At 52.5% G+C, this 16367-nt stretch overlaps 1 protein-coding gene across 2 annotated transcripts in view; it reads left to right on the forward strand.

The window, feature by feature from the left end:
- Window positions 1–16367, forward strand: part of Nos3 (nitric oxide synthase 3) — a 19934-nt gene continuing 3567 nt past the window's right edge. Inside the window, exons 1-20 of one of the 2 annotated variants that reach the window (XM_036181558.1) lie at window positions 1–203; window positions 1905–2007; window positions 2373–2521; window positions 2650–2812; window positions 3955–4046; window positions 4128–4269; window positions 4975–5114; window positions 5226–5400; window positions 5917–6018; window positions 6644–6838; window positions 6946–7019; window positions 7172–7316; window positions 7702–7806; window positions 12415–12482; window positions 12847–12963; window positions 13059–13233; window positions 14972–15104; window positions 15232–15310; window positions 15443–15630; window positions 16117–16289. In XM_036181558.1, coding sequence (XP_036037451.1) covers window positions 40–203; window positions 1905–2007; window positions 2373–2521; window positions 2650–2812; window positions 3955–4046; window positions 4128–4269; window positions 4975–5114; window positions 5226–5400; window positions 5917–6018; window positions 6644–6838; window positions 6946–7019; window positions 7172–7316; window positions 7702–7806; window positions 12415–12482; window positions 12847–12963; window positions 13059–13233; window positions 14972–15104; window positions 15232–15310; window positions 15443–15630; window positions 16117–16289 — 2682 coding nt within the window. In that variant the 5' untranslated portion in view covers window positions 1–39. Of the gene's footprint in view, window positions 229–1904; window positions 2008–2372; window positions 2522–2649; window positions 2813–3954; window positions 4047–4127; window positions 4270–4974; window positions 5115–5225; window positions 5401–5916; window positions 6019–6643; window positions 6839–6945; window positions 7020–7171; window positions 7317–7701; window positions 7807–12414; window positions 12483–12846; window positions 12964–13058; window positions 13234–14971; window positions 15105–15231; window positions 15311–15442; window positions 15631–16116; window positions 16290–16367 lie in introns of both variants that reach the window. The other variant, XM_036181559.1, reaches the window with a different exon arrangement.

The raw sequence follows: 16367 nt of genomic DNA on the forward strand, positions 1-16367 counted from the left end.
ACTCTGCTGAGCAGCCAGCAGAGTGGAGGGGCTACTGGCATGGGCAACTTGAAGAGCGTGGGCCAGGAGCCTGGGCCACCCTGTGGCCTAGGGCTTGGGCTGGGCCTAGGGCTATGCGGCAAGCAGGGTCCAGCCCCTCCAGCACCAGAGCCTAGCCAGGCACCAGCAACCCCGACTCCGGCCCAACCAGCACCAGACCCCAGGTGAGGGCCATATGGCTATAAGCAGGTAAGATCTGTGAGTAAAGGGGTTGTATGGAGGACCGAGGCCTAGAGCTGGGACGAGCCAGAAGGACCAGGCTACCAGTGTAAAAAGCTGCTAGTATGAACAGGACAGGATGAGGCTGCATGGCTGAGAAGAAGCCAGATGCAGAGCCAACAGGTAATAGGTAAAAGTGAGGTGTAAGGGGCCCCATCACAGAATTGGGCCAGAGTTTGAATGTTGCTCCACTGTCAAAAGCTGTTTGACCTCAAACAAGTTACTTAATCTTTCTGAGCCTCTGTGTGAATAAAATGTGGACTTGGCAATACTTACCTAGTTCATAGGAAGCCTTCAACAAACAATAGTGATGGCCACTTACCTGGAGAAGACAGGAGCAGGGGAGGGCCTTCAGGAGCGGAGTTTCACAGAACAGTGGGGAGTTGGGACCTGAGATCTGAACACTTGGGGTGGGGGCTAGGGCAAAGCTGCTAGGCCCTTTCCCTGGGACTCCCTCCTCACAGCCCTCACCATCAAGGAATCTTCCCTGGGCCTAGGTCCCAAAGAGAAGAAAGACCAAAACTCCCAGCGGGGTGTCAGGCCAAGAAGCTCCAGCCAAGCCTGGGGGTCTGGTGCTGCTGCTCAGGGACTCCAGGGCCCCCAGTCCCTCCCTTCCTCCTGCGCAGGCAGGCGGTTCTGGGAGGAAGTGATAAGGCTTCTGAGGCTTCCCTTCACATGATGGCTGCTGTCAAGAGGGGTGTGAGTGGGAGCAAAATCAGAGCAAAATCAGAGAACTCCCTGTCGGGGCTTCGCTCAGCTCAGGCTCCTCAAGTAGGGCCCGTGCCTATTCCGTATCCAGTTACCAAAATACGATCCTTAAGACAGGGTAACATGATGAATGGAGGCTTAGGGGCAACGTGGAGTATGGCAATAATTCCAGCACTTGGGAAGTGGAAGCAGAGGGTCAGAATTCTAGGCCATCCTCAGCTGTATGGAGTTTGAATCTAGCCAAACTTGTCTCAACCTCACACACACACACACACACACACACACACACACACACACTCACACACACACTCACGAAAGGTTATTTCACTCATGGTTCAGAAAGCTGAACATCTACAAGACAGAGGCACCTGCTCTGTTGAGGACCCCATGCGCATCTCAGGTGGGAAGGACATGGTGAGCACCTAGACCAAACAAGCAGGACAAAGAGCCCCCACCCCCACCCCACCCCACAAATCACTAACTTCTCAACACATTTCACTGGGATCCAAACTTCCAAACCGTAAAGCTAGGAAATACACTCACACTCAAAGAACCTCAGATGTAGAGGAGACAGTGGACGCTATGCAGGGAGTGAGAACCAGTCCAGGCCAGCACTCCAGGCCTGGAGAGTGGTCCGGGGGGCTGAGCACTAGGAAACAAGACACAGGCTCAGAGCAGAGTTTCCATGCGTGCACTCTCAGGCTAGAGACAGAGACTTCATTCGTCTAAGCCCTGCCGCCTTTGTAAGAAGGGGCACAAAGGCACTGCCCACCTCCCCAGGCTATTGTAAGAGCTGACAGAAAATATCAGGAAGCCGTTGGTGGGCCATGACCCGGTGGGGTGATTGACACTGTACAATGCTGCCCTGGGCTACAACGGGAGGCCTATAAAAGGTAAACTTCTCTCCCATGACTCTATGCATCCCTGGCTCCCAACAGCCCCCCACTAACCCGGGCCCCAGAGGGACCCAAGTTTCCTCGAGTGAAGAACTGGGAAGTGGGTAGCATCACCTACGACACCCTCAGTGCCCAGGCTCAGCAGGTAAGGGCAGGCTCTACCCATGTTTTAAGGGCTGGGTTGGTGGAGGCCTAGTCCCAGGTGGAGACCCAAATGAGAAAGCTCCACTTCGTTTAGACTTGGCCTTGTCTACAAGTAGTGAAAACTGGAAAGGGCCAGAGGGGTCAAGGGACATTGCAAGGATTTCAGTAACCCTTTGGCCCAAGACCCAAGTGCTACCCTAAGCCAATCTGGCCCCACCCCATTTCCAGTCTTAGCCCTGCTCCAAGTCCATTCTTTCCCGAACCTCCCTCCCTCTGCTCGGCATCTACCTCAGCCCTTGCTAACCACAGTTCATCGTGCACTCTGACCTGATCCTGGCCTTGGTGTTCTCTGTTCCTCTGGCCCAGGACGGGCCCTGTACCCCAAGACGCTGCTTGGGATCACTGGTATTTCCAAGGAAGTTACAGAGCCGGCCCACCCAGGGCCCTTCACCCACTGAGCAGCTATTGGGTCAGGCCCGGGACTTCATCAATCAGTACTACAACTCCATCAAAAGGTGGGTTCTCCCCAGCACTGGAGCACCCCACCACTGAGCTGAGAAACCTCCTGATCACCACTCACACCCCATTCCCCATTCTTTCCACTGTCCTGACACTAAGGCTTGTGGCCCTCCCCTCTCCCCAGGAGTGGCTCCCAGGCTCATGAACAGCGGCTTCAGGAGGTGGAGGCTGAGGTGGCAGCCACAGGCACCTACCAGCTCCGGGAGAGTGAGCTAGTGTTTGGGGCCAAGCAGGCCTGGCGCAATGCTCCCCGCTGTGTGGGCCGGATCCAGTGGGGAAAGCTGCAGGTATAAGCTGGCACATGCCCAGGATGGGTACGGGGGGGGGGGGGATGCAGGAAACTCCTGAGGCTTCCCTGAGGGGTGAGTATAAGGCAATGGGAGGGTCTCTGTTCGTTGCCTTTCAAGACAAAGGCTAAGGGGACCAGCCCCCTCCTTGGTTCTACCAGAGCAGAGTCCTCAGCCTGTTTTGACTAACACATGGTGATCCAGCCGATCCAGCCCCGCAGCCCTTGGCTGAAAAGGCGGAATATTGAGGTTCACCGAGTACAGGAGGACAGCTGGTAGAGAGGAATAGAAATGTTCTGGAACAGTTAACCTGCTCCTCCTGCCAAGCCTTCACCTCATACCCACCTTCCCTGAAGTCCCCTATAGCCTCAGCCCCACACCCTCCTTCACACCGGCACACACCACAGAACTAGGCTGGGTTACTGGAACAGCCTCAGCGCTAAGAGAAGCCAAGGACCTGCAGGGGAACTGAATCCATGACCTTGGCCTCCTGAGCTGTAAGTGGCCGCTAAAGAATGTGGAAGAAAGCCATTTGCTCAGTGATGCCAAAGGCATCTCCAATAGAATAAGAACAATCTGTCTACTGCTTGCCCAACCCTTTAAGTGGTTCAAAGCTTTAGTTCAACTTTGAACCCATCAGGCTTCCATAACAGGCTCCAGTCCCTGCTGTGTCCCTCCCTAAGCCACTGGTCAACCACTGCCACCCCCAGCCTTCTCCTAGTGTCAGGATGCCACTGGCAGGGTCCCTAGAACCACTTAATGCAGCCACCTCTTCCCATCACTGTGCTGGCTCAAGGGAGCTGGATGGCTACCTGCTTGGCATGAGCAACTCAATACCAATACCCCCTAGGTGGGGTCCCTATCAACTAGGAACCTTCCCCAGACGTCAACTCAGCAATGAACAGGTGCCTCTGTGTGCTGGTTTTCAAGTCTGCCCTGAGGGGAATGGGGAGATGTGCCCTGGGAAAATCAGGCTGTGCTGGGCAACAGGGCTGTCAGGCAGAGGAGGGTCAGTAGGGCAGTGGGTAGCTCCTCCAGACCCTGCCTCCTTCCCAGCAAGCCCCATGCCAGCACTCCTCTGAAGCTGGCACTCAAAACCTCACCTGTCTCCTACATCCTTGGCCCATCCCCTCTGGACCCAGGTATTTGATGCCCGGGACTGCAGGACCGCACAGGAAATGTTCACCTACATCTGCAACCATATTAAGTATGCAACGAACCGAGGCAATCTCCGGTGAGTGACAAGCCCACCCCAGGCCCAAGGCCACCCAGGCAGCAGTCAAAGGGGTCTAACCAGCTTCATTCCTCATGTCAGTTCAGCCATCACAGTGTTCCCTCAGCGCTGCCCTGGCAGGGGAGACTTCCGGATCTGGAACAGCCAGCTGGTGCGCTATGCAGGCTATAGGCAGCAGGATGGCTCCGTGCGAGGGGACCCTGCCAATGTGGAGATCACTGAGGTGGTGACTACTTTGCTTTCTATTGCTATGATAAAACACTGACCAAAAGTAATTTGGAGAGGAAAGGGTTTCTTTCCTCTAACAACCCACAGGTCACCCTCCATTACTGAAGGAAGCCAGGGCAGGAACTCAAGGCAGGAACCTGGAGGCAGGAACTTGGAGAGAACGTGCAGGAGTGCTGTTAACTGGCTTGCTCAGCTGCCTTCCATATACACCTCAGGCCCAGCTACCCAGGGATAGCACTGGCCACAATGGATTGGGCCCCTACATCAATCAGCAATCAATAAAACTTCCCCATAGACATGGCCACAGGCCAATCTGGTGATGGAGGCAATTCCTTAAAGTTTCCTCTTCCCAGGTGTGTCAAGTTGACAACCAAGAATAGCCATCACAAGTGGGCACCAAGGCTTGCAAGGATAGGGAAGCCAAGAAATACTGCATGGGAATGCAGAAAAGAGGTCAGTGAGCAGGAGAGGGGACTTTCCTTGGGATGAAAGATGGGAAGCCAGGCAAAGTGGTGCATTCCTATAATTCTTGACATGAGAGGTTGAAGCAGGAGTCAGTTCAATGCAAGCCTTGACTACAGAAGAACAGGGTCCTCCAGAGGGTACAGATACCCAGCTACTGAGGAGTCCCGAAGGTAAAGAACGGGGGATGGCTGATGGCGAGGATTCCCTTGAACTCACCTCTGCCTGCTTCCCACAGCTCTGTACCCAGCACGGCTGGGCCCCAGGAAACGGTCGTTTTGATGTGCTGCCCCTGCTACTCCAGGCCCCAGATGAGCCCCCAGAACTCTTCACTCTGCCCCCAGAGCTGGTCCTCGAGGTGCCTCTGGAGCACCCCACGTGAGCATAGGAGGCCAAGGGATGGGGGTGGGCTACCCAGAGCCCTTGGGGGAGGGACTGAGGGGCATCTGGCAACTCTACACAGAGGCTAATTCGAACCCAATACCCTAGGCTAGAGTGGTTTGCTGCCCTTGGACTGCGTTGGTATGCCCTGCCAGCTGTGTCCAACATGCTGCTAGAAATTGGGGGCCTGGAGTTCCCGGCTGCCCCTTTCAGTGGCTGGTACATGAGCTCCGAGATCGGCATGAGGGACTTGTGTGACCCCCACCGCTACAACATACTTGAGGTGAGGGGATGCTGAGGAAAGGGGACATGAAGCTGTATGCCATCCCTACCCTGACCCAGAGTGCTGGCCATGGGAAAATGTGAGCTGGGTCAGGTCCAAGGGTGTGAGTGAACTCTGGAGCCACCAAAGTTTGGAAGAAAGAACACTGTGTGAAGGGTAGCTTTCATCAGATTCTCAAAGGAGTGTGTGTGTGTGTGTGTGTGTGTGTGTGTGTGTGTGTGTGTGTGTGTGTGTTTCTAGGCTGGCCCTGAACTCACAGTAATCTTCCTGCCTCAGTATCCCAAGAGCTGGAAATATAGACTTGACTACCATGCCTGGCTCAAGAGGGGACCTTGTCCCAGAAAAGGGTTGTACCTCTTTCAGAGATGAGGAATGAAAGGCCAGGGCTGAGAAGGGACTTGCTCTCTGCTTCACAGTACATTTGTGGGCAAAACACTGACTCAGCCCAGTATTCCTCTCACCCTCCTCCTATCTACTACTGCTGCTCCTGTCTCTACCCTGTTCATCTTGTCCCAGGATGTGGCTGTCTGCATGGATCTGGACACCCGGACAACCTCGTCATTGTGGAAAGACAAGGCAGCGGTGGAAATCAACGTGGCTGTACTGCATAGTTACCAGGTACACAGCGGTGGCGTTAGGGGACACCAAAACCGAGCAGGGCTGAGATGTGCAATAGTCCGTGTATTATGGGGCATATTGTGCCTGCAGCTTTGGATACACAGGCACCAGTCTGGGAGCTACAGCCTAAGTGCCTGCCAGGAACCTTGCTTGGTAATTGGTCCCAGGGCATACTGTGGGACCCACTGGTATCTAGAATTTCTAATTCTAGGGTAGAAAGCATGCTGGAGATGGGAGTGTCATAATACAGTGTGTGTGTGTGTGTGTGTGTGTGTGTGGCGGGGGGGGGGGGGGGGGGGTGTTTGAGGAAACCAATGGCTGGTGAATACCTCTGTGGAGTCTGAAACGGTGAAGAAAGGACCTGAGGGTGTGGCACAGTGGCAGAGTGTGAGGCCCCAGGTCTGTCCCAGCACACAGCACTGGTGACAAGGCTGGAAATCACAGCTGCTCTGACCGCTTCCACTCGGAGCATGACTATGCAATCTGCAGGCGACTTGTGGGGACATCTGCAAAGTGTCCTTTGCAGTGACCCAAGGCACAGCATAGGCGGGGTTGACAGTGATAGAGAAAGAAAAGGTGGGGGACCTGAAGGCCATTTCTGACTCCAGCCTCTTCCCCACCTCAGCTGGCCAAAGTGACCATTGTGGACCACCATGCCGCCACAGCCTCCTTCATGAAGCACTTGGAGAATGAGCAGAAGGCCAGAGGGGGCTGCCCTGCCGACTGGGCCTGGATTGTGCCCCCCATCTCAGGCAGCCTCACTCCTGTCTTCCATCAAGAGATGGTCAACTATTTCCTGTCCCCTGCCTTTCGCTACCAGGTACCCAGCCCGACTGGCTCCTGCCCACCTAGCATAGCTCTGGGCAGCCCACAAGAACTGCTAACTTTTGTCTTCCATGCTCCTCCCCTCCCCACCCCATCCTGCAGCCTGACCCCTGGAAGGGAAGTGCTGCAAAGGGCGCGGGTATCACCAGGAAGAAGACCTTTAAGGAAGTGGCCAAGTGGGTACCCTGGGACTGCATCCCTTCCCCATACTTCAGGGGAATAAACCCAGTAGTGGGACCCCCAGACTGCTGTGATGAGGTCTGGACCCCTACCTGGGAGGTCTGGCCTCTGTGCACATAGGATGCCCTCACCCTACCCTTGCCTACAGTGCAGTGAAGATCTCTGCCTCACTCATGGGCACTGTGATGGCGAAGCGCGTAAAGGCAACTATCCTGTATGGCTCTGAGACTGGCCGGGCCCAGAGCTACGCACAGCAGCTGGGGAGGCTCTTCCGGAAGGCGTTTGATCCCAGGGTAGGACCAAGGCCTGAGAGGCAGGGGCTGGAAAGAGGAGTCTGTCTACCTCTTCAGAGGTGCCTAGAGAACAAGAGGGTTAAAAGTAAAGGTTCATGTCAAGTCCTGTCAAGTCCAGCATGGTGGTGCATCCCTGTAATCCTAGCACTTGGGAGATAGAGTCAAGAGGATCAAGGGTTCAAGGATATCCTTGACTACATAATGAACTCAAGGCTAACCTGGGATAAAAGAGACCCTGTCTCAAAAATAAAAGTCAGGCTTCACAAAGAAAGCTAAAATCTATAAGGATTCAGGATTTAATCAATCCTTGTCTTCCCAAGGCAGCCTAAGTGAGGACCAGGACAGCAGGAGGACAATCCCAATGTCCATCTTCTCCTCTCCACAGGTCCTGTGCATGGATGAGTATGATGTGGTGTCCCTTGAGCATGAGGCACTGGTATTGGTGGTAACCAGCACTTTTGGGAATGGGGATCCCCCGGAGAATGGAGAGGTAAGGCTTTCAGGATGGAGAGAATGAGAAAAGACTCAAAACAGGAGCAGCTGGACAGGCAGGAGCAGACACACATACACACTCATGCACACACACACACACACACACACACACACACGCACACGTGCACACACGCACACACACATGCATGCACGCACGCACCAGGATGGGAAATGAACATGCTGAAGTAGGCCTGCTTCCTGACGGGAGTGTGAGCTGGCTTCTGGGAATCTTGACTCCTGTGTCCCAGCCCTTCTCCTTTATAGTCCTTTATAGTCCTATAGTCTCCTTTATAGTCCTTTCGTGTGGGCAAGGCACTTCCTGGCTGACCAAAGAGTGCCTCGGGTCTTGACAGATGAGAAAAGCAAGGATTCCCTGCTCACTTCAGTATTTTAACGTTCCCTTCTCTTTTTCTGAAGAGAAACATGTGCATTCTTTGGGTGCCAGCATAGATTAAACAGCTTCACTTGCTCAACATGTCTTAAAATCAGAGGCCATTAGATACCTTATAGTTAGCCAGTATCTTCCCGTGGTATGCTCTGAACCCCGAGTTTGATGCATTTCTACCTGCTCATCTGTTCCAGCTTCAGATGTCAGCTCCCTTATAAGCACTGAGTCCCTCCTCTAGAATCCAAAGTTAAATGCCCCACAGCAAGCTTGAATTCTGACAGAAGCCCTTTCCCTGATTCTGATGTTTGTCTGTTTAAAACAAAACACCATGAGTCGGGCGGGTGTGGTGTCATATGTAATCCTAGCACTTGAAAGGCACAGGCAAGAGGATCACGAGTTCCAGGTAATCTACAACTAAACTGTGAGTTTAAGGCCAGTCTGGGCTACAGGAGACATAAAACAGGAATATCTTTAATCTCAGTACTAGGAAGGCAGAGACAGGTGGAGCTCAGGCTAGCCTTATCTACATAATGAGGTCCTGTCTCAACAACAACAAACCAACCAACCAACAAAAACTGGGCCAGCTGAGACGAGATGGATGACTCTGCAGGGAAAGGCACTGGCTGCCATGCCGGAGGCCCTGAGCTCTATCCTCAAGACCTAGATAATAGGACAGAACCAACTCCTGCAAACTGTCCTCTGACCTCTACACACGTGCCATCGCACACACGTGCACAAACACAAGTTAAAATAAGAGCAATAAAAAATTTTAAAACAAACAAACAAACCCAACCGCCTGGCTCAGCATCTACCCAGTATCTGGAGGGACCTCCCTGTGCATCATGACATGCAGAGGGCATCACATGGTGTGACAGTGGGAATGCTCTAGAGAGGCCTAGCCACTTTTATGGCAGAGATTCTCAATACAGCCCATTAATCCATTAATCCATGAGTAGATGAAACCATTCATGAAGGCAGAGTCCTCTCAACCCAACACTCTTGGAAAGTCTGACTTCCAAATGTCATTAACACAAGACTGGAAGGACAAACACTAAGCCATAAGTGGCACCATTAGCTTCTTAGCATAAAAGTGGTGTGTGTGACCCACAGTCCTATAAGACAGAGCATTGCCTCAGCCTAGAAAGCCTCATCAGTTTCTCCAAGTCGGGCTCCCGTCAGATAGACAGATGGCTTCGGTCACTCTGCCCGTTTTGGAGGTTTGCCCCATCCATGGCTCACTACTTTCTCCCTATGCCACGTGGTATTCACTGTGTGAACAGCCCTGGCTTGTTTATCCATTCTTCTGTTGATAGACACTTGGACTGCTTCCAGTTTGGGGTTATTATGAATAAAACTGTTAAGAACATTCTTGTAGCAGGCTTTTGTGGGCTTATGTTTTCGTTTCTCTTGGATAAATACCCAGGAGTGGAATTATTGGGTCATAGGGAAGATATAAGTTTAACTTTTTTTTTAACTGTCAAATGACCAGGTTGAGCCACACTTTTGAGATGTGAGCATTTCAATTTCACCTCCAAATTTTTTTAAGGGAGAAATGCAGGAATATATCCCACAGAAAACAGAGTATATACACCAAAGATATGAACAAGACTAATTATAGCAGCATTGCTCATAACACCCACAGTGGAAACAATTCAAGTGTCAATCAACAATAGATTGGATAAACAGTGATAAACTCACATGCAATATCGCAGTGTGAACAAATTACAACACGATACAGATGAAAAATGAAATAGGCAGTGAATACATATGGTAGAATCCACTGCATCTAGAGTTCAAAACCAGGCAACTCTAATCCAGGGGTCTGCCCAATCAGGAGAATAGTGTGAGGCACACAGGGGAATTCAGGATGCTGGTGATATTTCATAAGAGATGCTGATCACATACACGCCTGGTTCATGAAAACCTACATGACTGTATAGTTACTCTAAGTCATTCACGAACTGAGTTCAAGGCTGAGGACATAAGACAATTGGTACGGTGCTTGACTAGCATATTCAAGGCCATGGGTTTGAACCCTGGCACCACATTTACCAGGTGTGGTGGCACACATATAATCTCAGCACTCAGGAGTTAGAGACAGGAGGATTAGAAGCTTAAGGTCCTCTTTGGCTATATAGCAAATTAGAACCTAGCCTGAACTACATGAGACCCTGTCCTTGCCCCCCCCCAAAAAAAAGAAAGAAGAATCCTGAAGTTCAGCTACAGTAACCCCATAGAAATAACACCCAGCTGATCTATAGTTAGTATTTAGAAGCTGTGTTTTGTGTGGTTTCTAACTTGTTTCCATGGTGGCACCAAAATGTGAAACAGCCTTCTGAGGTGGCCCACTTAAATAATCCCCTGGAGACAGGACACTACATCAGGCCCTAAAGCTCTGTCCATTCTCAGACTGGCTAAAGTGCTGGGGGCTGCTCGTGCCCAGAGCTGATGTGAACAAGAATGAGCTGCCTGCCGTCTGCCACTCTAGGATTTGACCACCCCACCACAAACTGACTATTAGTGTGTGTATGTAACTATGACATCCTTGCGGAGGTCAGAAGACCTTTGTGGAGTTGGTTCTACTTTTAGGTGGGCTCCAGGGATGACTCTCAAGTCCCCACTTTTTTGTGAGCCCTCTCACTAGCCACTAGCCATTGGTTCATTTTGTTCGAGATAGGGTCTCACTATGTAGACCAGACTGGCATCAAACTCATACAGATCTACTGTTGGAATTAGAAGCATGTACCACTACACCTGGCGTGCCCACCCAGTTTTTAAAGCCCTTCATTCAGCCACCCCCACCTCTAAATTCCACCTGACTGAGCCATACAAAGATGCATGGAATGTGTGTGAGGATGTTGGAGAACTGTTCATAAACTACTCTGTCCTTCCATCATAGGCAAATTTGCCACAGTACAGGCAAATACGGGAATAGGATTTAGCCACCATAAAGTAGAGGTCAAGGGGCTGGAGAGATGTCTCAGCAGTTGATAGCACTGACTGCTCTTCCAGAGGACCCAGGTTTGATTCCCAGCACCCACATGGTGGCTTGCATCCATCTGTGACTCCAGTTCCAGGGCATCTGACACCCTCTTCTTGCCTCTATGGGTACGAGGCATGCACATGGTGCACAAACATACATGCAGGCAAAACACTCATATGCCTAAAATAAAATAAATACATCTCATAAAAGAGAATGAGGCCAAGCTTAAGGTGTTGGCTTAGAAGGATATCCACAATAGGTCACTGGTAAAAAGCAAGCAAGAATTACATGGACCCATTAAAAAACAAACTATATGCACCCATGTAAGCATCAACAGCTCCCAATTAAGTGTGTGTTTCAATTGTGACTTTTTACTTTATGATAATGGAAAAGCAATATGAGTCCATTAGAAACTATTTCACTGGGTGGTGGTGGCACACTCCTTTAATCCCAGCACTTAGGAGGCAGGTGTACAGAGCTAGTTGCAGGACAGCCAGGACTACACAGAGAAACCCTGCCATGGGGGGGGGGGGGGGGGTAATGTATTTCAAATCCTGAACTTGGATCTGTGCCCAGACTAGAGCTATGGAATGGGCTCCTGTGTTTGGATTGCTGGGCAGCTCCCAGTGAGCCATACAATTGCAGGGGAAACAAGCAACACTCTAGTGTGCTTTATTGATGAGTTAAGATGTGTGGGAGAGAGAGGTGAAGGCCATTCTGCATGCTCTGTTAAAACCTTCCCAGCTGCCAGGCGGTGGTGGCCCATGCCTTTAATCCCAGTACTCGGGAGGCAGAGCCAGGCAGATCACTGTGAGTTCAAGGCCAGCCTGGTCTACAGAGTGAGCTCCAGGACTGGCACCAAAGCTACACAGAGAAAGCCTGTCTCGGAAAAAAAGAAAGAAAAAATTCCCAGCTTACAGTGGATGTGTTGGGATGTAACCCCATTGTGAGTCAATGATACAGGGCTAGAAAGCTTCCACCTGTCAGCAACACACACACACACACACACACACACACACACACACACACACACACACACACGGTTAAGTCTCAAGGGAGAATAAGGCTTTCTCTTTCACTTTATACACCTCTGCAGTGTGGCTCTTTAAAAAGTCAAGCTTTCGAATTTTCAAGACAGAAGTTACTAATAAAGAATAGTAAAGGCCAGTAGCCTGGTTTTAAGTTCCCGTGTATATAAACTAAAGCTAACCATGATGCAAACACTTCCCATGCAGAGCTTCGCAGCGGCCTTGATGGAGATGTCAGGACCCTACAACAGCTCGCCTCGGCCTGAGCAGCACAAGTAAGTACCAGTGAGAAGACAGAACTAAGGCTCCAATGAGACGCTGAAGCAGAGGGCTCAGGGACCTCACCCAGGTCTCTCAAGCCTTTCCCAACAAGCTGGAGAACAGAGAGCATGAGACCTTGACAGCAGTCCAGCCCCAAGGGCCCTCCCTCCCTGGGGACCTGACCACTTCCAGGCCTATGACTCTGCTATGACTCTCTCCCAGAAGGAAGAGAGGCAGAGCAGAGCCCTCCACCATTACCTCAAGGCTGTGTTTCAAACCTTCTCACACCAGGTGTATAAACCCCAAAACTATTCCCTGGCTGGGACTGGACCATGTTTCCAGTTCCTTGTGACACCCTGTCTTTATCTCTCTTGCCAGGAGTTACAAAATCCGATTCAACAGTGTCTCCTGCTCAGACCCTCTGGTGTCCTCTTGGCGGCGCAAGAGGAAGGAGTCTAGTAACACAGACAGCGCGGGGGCCCTGGGCACCCTCAGGTTGGGGGTCCTCACTAAAGAGGGTGAATGGGAGAGAGAAGCCACCTGGGTAGCCATGGGCTGGCAGGGGTCAACAACGGCTCCCTGTACCACAGGTTCTGTGTGTTTGGGCTGGGCTCGCGAGCATACCCCCACTTCTGTGCCTTTGCCCGGGCAGTGGACACAAGGCTGGAGGAGCTGGGTGGGGAGCGCCTATTGCAGCTGGGCCAGGGTGATGAGCTCTGCGGCCAGGAGGAGGCTTTCCGAGGCTGGGCCCAGGCAGCCTTCCAGGTGAGCTCCCCTGCGCCCTGGGCAACCTTGAGTTCTGACTCTGACCAACCTGAGATGCCCCCTCCAGGCTTTTGTAGTTGAAACCTGAAATACTGAGACTGGAGGCTCACTGACTTCCTAATCGGGTTCTCCGGCCCGGCCCTATTCCTTTCTAAATTTACCTTCATTCTGCCACTCCATAGCCAGCGCCCTTCTGGGATCAGCCCCAAGTAGCGGACAATAGGTCCTAGCAAACAGAGATGCCACACCAAGCTAGAGACACAGCAAAAAAGAAGAGGGTCTGCAGAAGGGCTCCTCAGACAGCCCCAAGCTGGCCCCAGGAGTGGGCACACAGGGGATAAGGTCAGGGTACCAGGACACCTACTCGAGGCAGGCAAAATGGAAGAAGACAGGGCCCAGAGGATCCGTCAAAGGTCAGGGCTAAAGCTGAGACCAGTAGGAACTCCAGGAAGCTGGAGACCAGCCCTGGTGCCTGGCCTGGAGGGCTGGTTCTGGACCCAGAAGTATCCCCAGGAACCTCCTCGGGGCATCTTTATCATGCTGATACTTCTCACTTAGTGAGGGAGCCCCACATCTGTCCATCCATGTAGGACTCAGTTTTAGCGAGTCTGAACCCAATGCAAGAAAGAAGCCTCCTTTGGAGGTGGAGGCACCAGAGGGTTTGCTTGGAAGGATTGAGAAAAGAGAAGCAGAAAGTAAGATCCAGAGAATATAGACCAATGGAGATGCGGGAAGTTTCTGAGCAGGGTGAGCCCACACTTGAAGTGTATAACTGTGGTGATGCAGACGAATGAAAGCATCTGAGAAGCAGGAAGACGGGCTCACTGGGACGGTAGCAGTGGGGATCGGAAGGAAGGGAGAGGGCCACAGGAGGAAGGAAGAGATATAAGGCTGCACACAGTAAAAAAGAAACAGTAACAGCCTGTTTCCAGGGGAGCCCTGGATCTCAAGGCTGGAACAGTAAGCTGCCAGTCCACTTCTCCCTGGCCAGAAGCAGCCAGATAGAGCAGGCTCCCTACACCTCCTACAATAAGATAGCACCGGCCCTCTGCACACACTGTGCTAAGGGCTTTGCATAAAGCATCTCAGATAGTGCTGGGGTGTAGCTCAAGTGGTAAAGTGCTTACCCAGCATGCACTAAGCCCCAGGGTCAGCCCTTGGCACTTCAAAACCCAAGTATGGTGGCACACTCCTTTAAGCCCAGCACTTGGGAAGTGGAGGCAGGAGGATCAGAAGTTCAAGGCCACCTTTTTTACATAGCCAGCCAGGGCTACAAAAGACCTTGCCTCTAAAAATGAAAGCATCTTATTTAATCTTTTCTGGAACCCACTGAGGGGTTAAGATGAGAAACTGAGGCACGGAAGATGACAGGTACCGAGAGAATCCAAACTCAGCTCTGAGTTCAGAACTGCCTTCAACAGCGTGCTCCCAGGGACACGGAATCAGTGCTCATCAGACCAGCAGGGGTCCCTATGACAGTGGCCAAATGAGCTAGAAAATAAGGTGCTATAGTCAGCAACAGGCTCAGCCTCCGTCTCTTACAACTTCACCTCCCTCTCACCAATGTGGGTGCCGTCCCCACAGCTAGGAACTTGGGCTGCCCTGGCCGAGATGAGAGGAGACTGCTAGACATGCTAGACGGCAGGCAGGCCCAGCCCTACCGCCCTTAATACACTCCTCTCCCACTGAGGCTCCCTGGTGACAAGCAGCCTTAGGTCCTCACCTACTCATCCCTCAGGCCGCCTGTGAAACCTTCTGTGTGGGAGAAGATGCCAAGGCTGCTGCCCGAGACATCTTCAGCCCCAAACGCAGCTGGAAGCGCCAGAGGTATCGGCTGAGTACCCAGGCTGAGAGCCTGCAGTTACTACCAGGTACAACCCAGACCTCAACCTGACCTTGATGAGTGTGTGTGTGTGGGGGGGGGGGGGGTCTAGGATTCTCCCTCACAGGCTAGGAGCCACTCACTTGCTCAGGCCCCTTTACCCTCTTGCTCCCCAGGGCTGACCCATGTGCACAGGCGGAAAATGTTCCAGGCTACCATCCTCTCTGTGGAGAACCTGCAGAGCAGCAAATCCACGTGAGACTCACCCCATTCTCCTCACTATTAGGGTCCCTCCTTACTCAGACCTACCACACTCCTTTCTCCCACATTCTTCCTGGCTCCTTGCTATTCTCTGACCTCAGTACCTGCCTCCCTTCATACCCCCAGCCGAGCCACAATCCTCGTGCGTCTGGACACTGGTGGCCAAGAGGGACTGCAGTATCAGCCCGGGGACCACATAGGTGTGTGCCCACCCAACCGACCTGGCCTAGTGGAGGCACTGCTAAGCAGAGTGGAGGACCCTCCACCATCCACAGAGCCTGTGGCCGTGGAACAGCTGGAGAAGGGCAGCCCTGGTGAGGACTATGGGCTGGGGCGGGAGAGTAAGAGCCTGCCCATGGTGCTCAGCACTGATGGGGCTGCCACCCTGCTTCACACCTCGGTACTACCTGGACCTAGATGCCACTCCAGCCAGGATAGCCCTGTTGCATGTGGCCCTTTCCCAGAACCCACCAAGCACCCTAAAAGCCTCCTCCCATAGCCACCACCTCCCTCACAGTCTAATTTCTCTGTAGTTGGCCTATCTCCTTCCAAAACAATGCCTGGAGATGATAACTTATTGGGGTTAGGGCAGAGGAGATCAGACCAACCCAGTTCAGCCAGGGTCCCCCCAAACATACCAGGGCTGCACAGACAAGCACATGCCACCTCAAGGACAAGTTTTCTAATAAGACCCAGTAACACATGGTCAGTGCCCCGAAAAGTGAACAAAGTGCACTTCAGCTCAGACCACCCAGTCTCAGTGGTCCCCTCCCTCAGAGCTCCCTGCGCATCATTCCCAGGTGGCCCTCCCCCCGGCTGGGTGCGGGACCCCAGGCTGCCCCCATGTACGCTGCGCCAGGCTCTCACCTTCTTCCTGGACATCACTTCTCCGCCCAGCCCTCGGCTCCTTCGACTGCTCAGCACCCTGGCAGAGGAGTCCAGCGAACAGCAGGAGCTAGAGGCCCTCAGCCAGGTGGGGGGGCATGCTGTGGGGGGCAGGGGCTAGACTAGAGGATGATAAATAAGCTAAGGGACCCTCCGTGAAAGGAAG

This window comes from Onychomys torridus, chromosome 3, assembly GCF_903995425.1.
Source record: "Onychomys torridus chromosome 3, mOncTor1.1, whole genome shotgun sequence".
Lineage (NCBI taxonomy): Eukaryota > Metazoa > Chordata > Mammalia > Rodentia > Cricetidae > Onychomys > Onychomys torridus.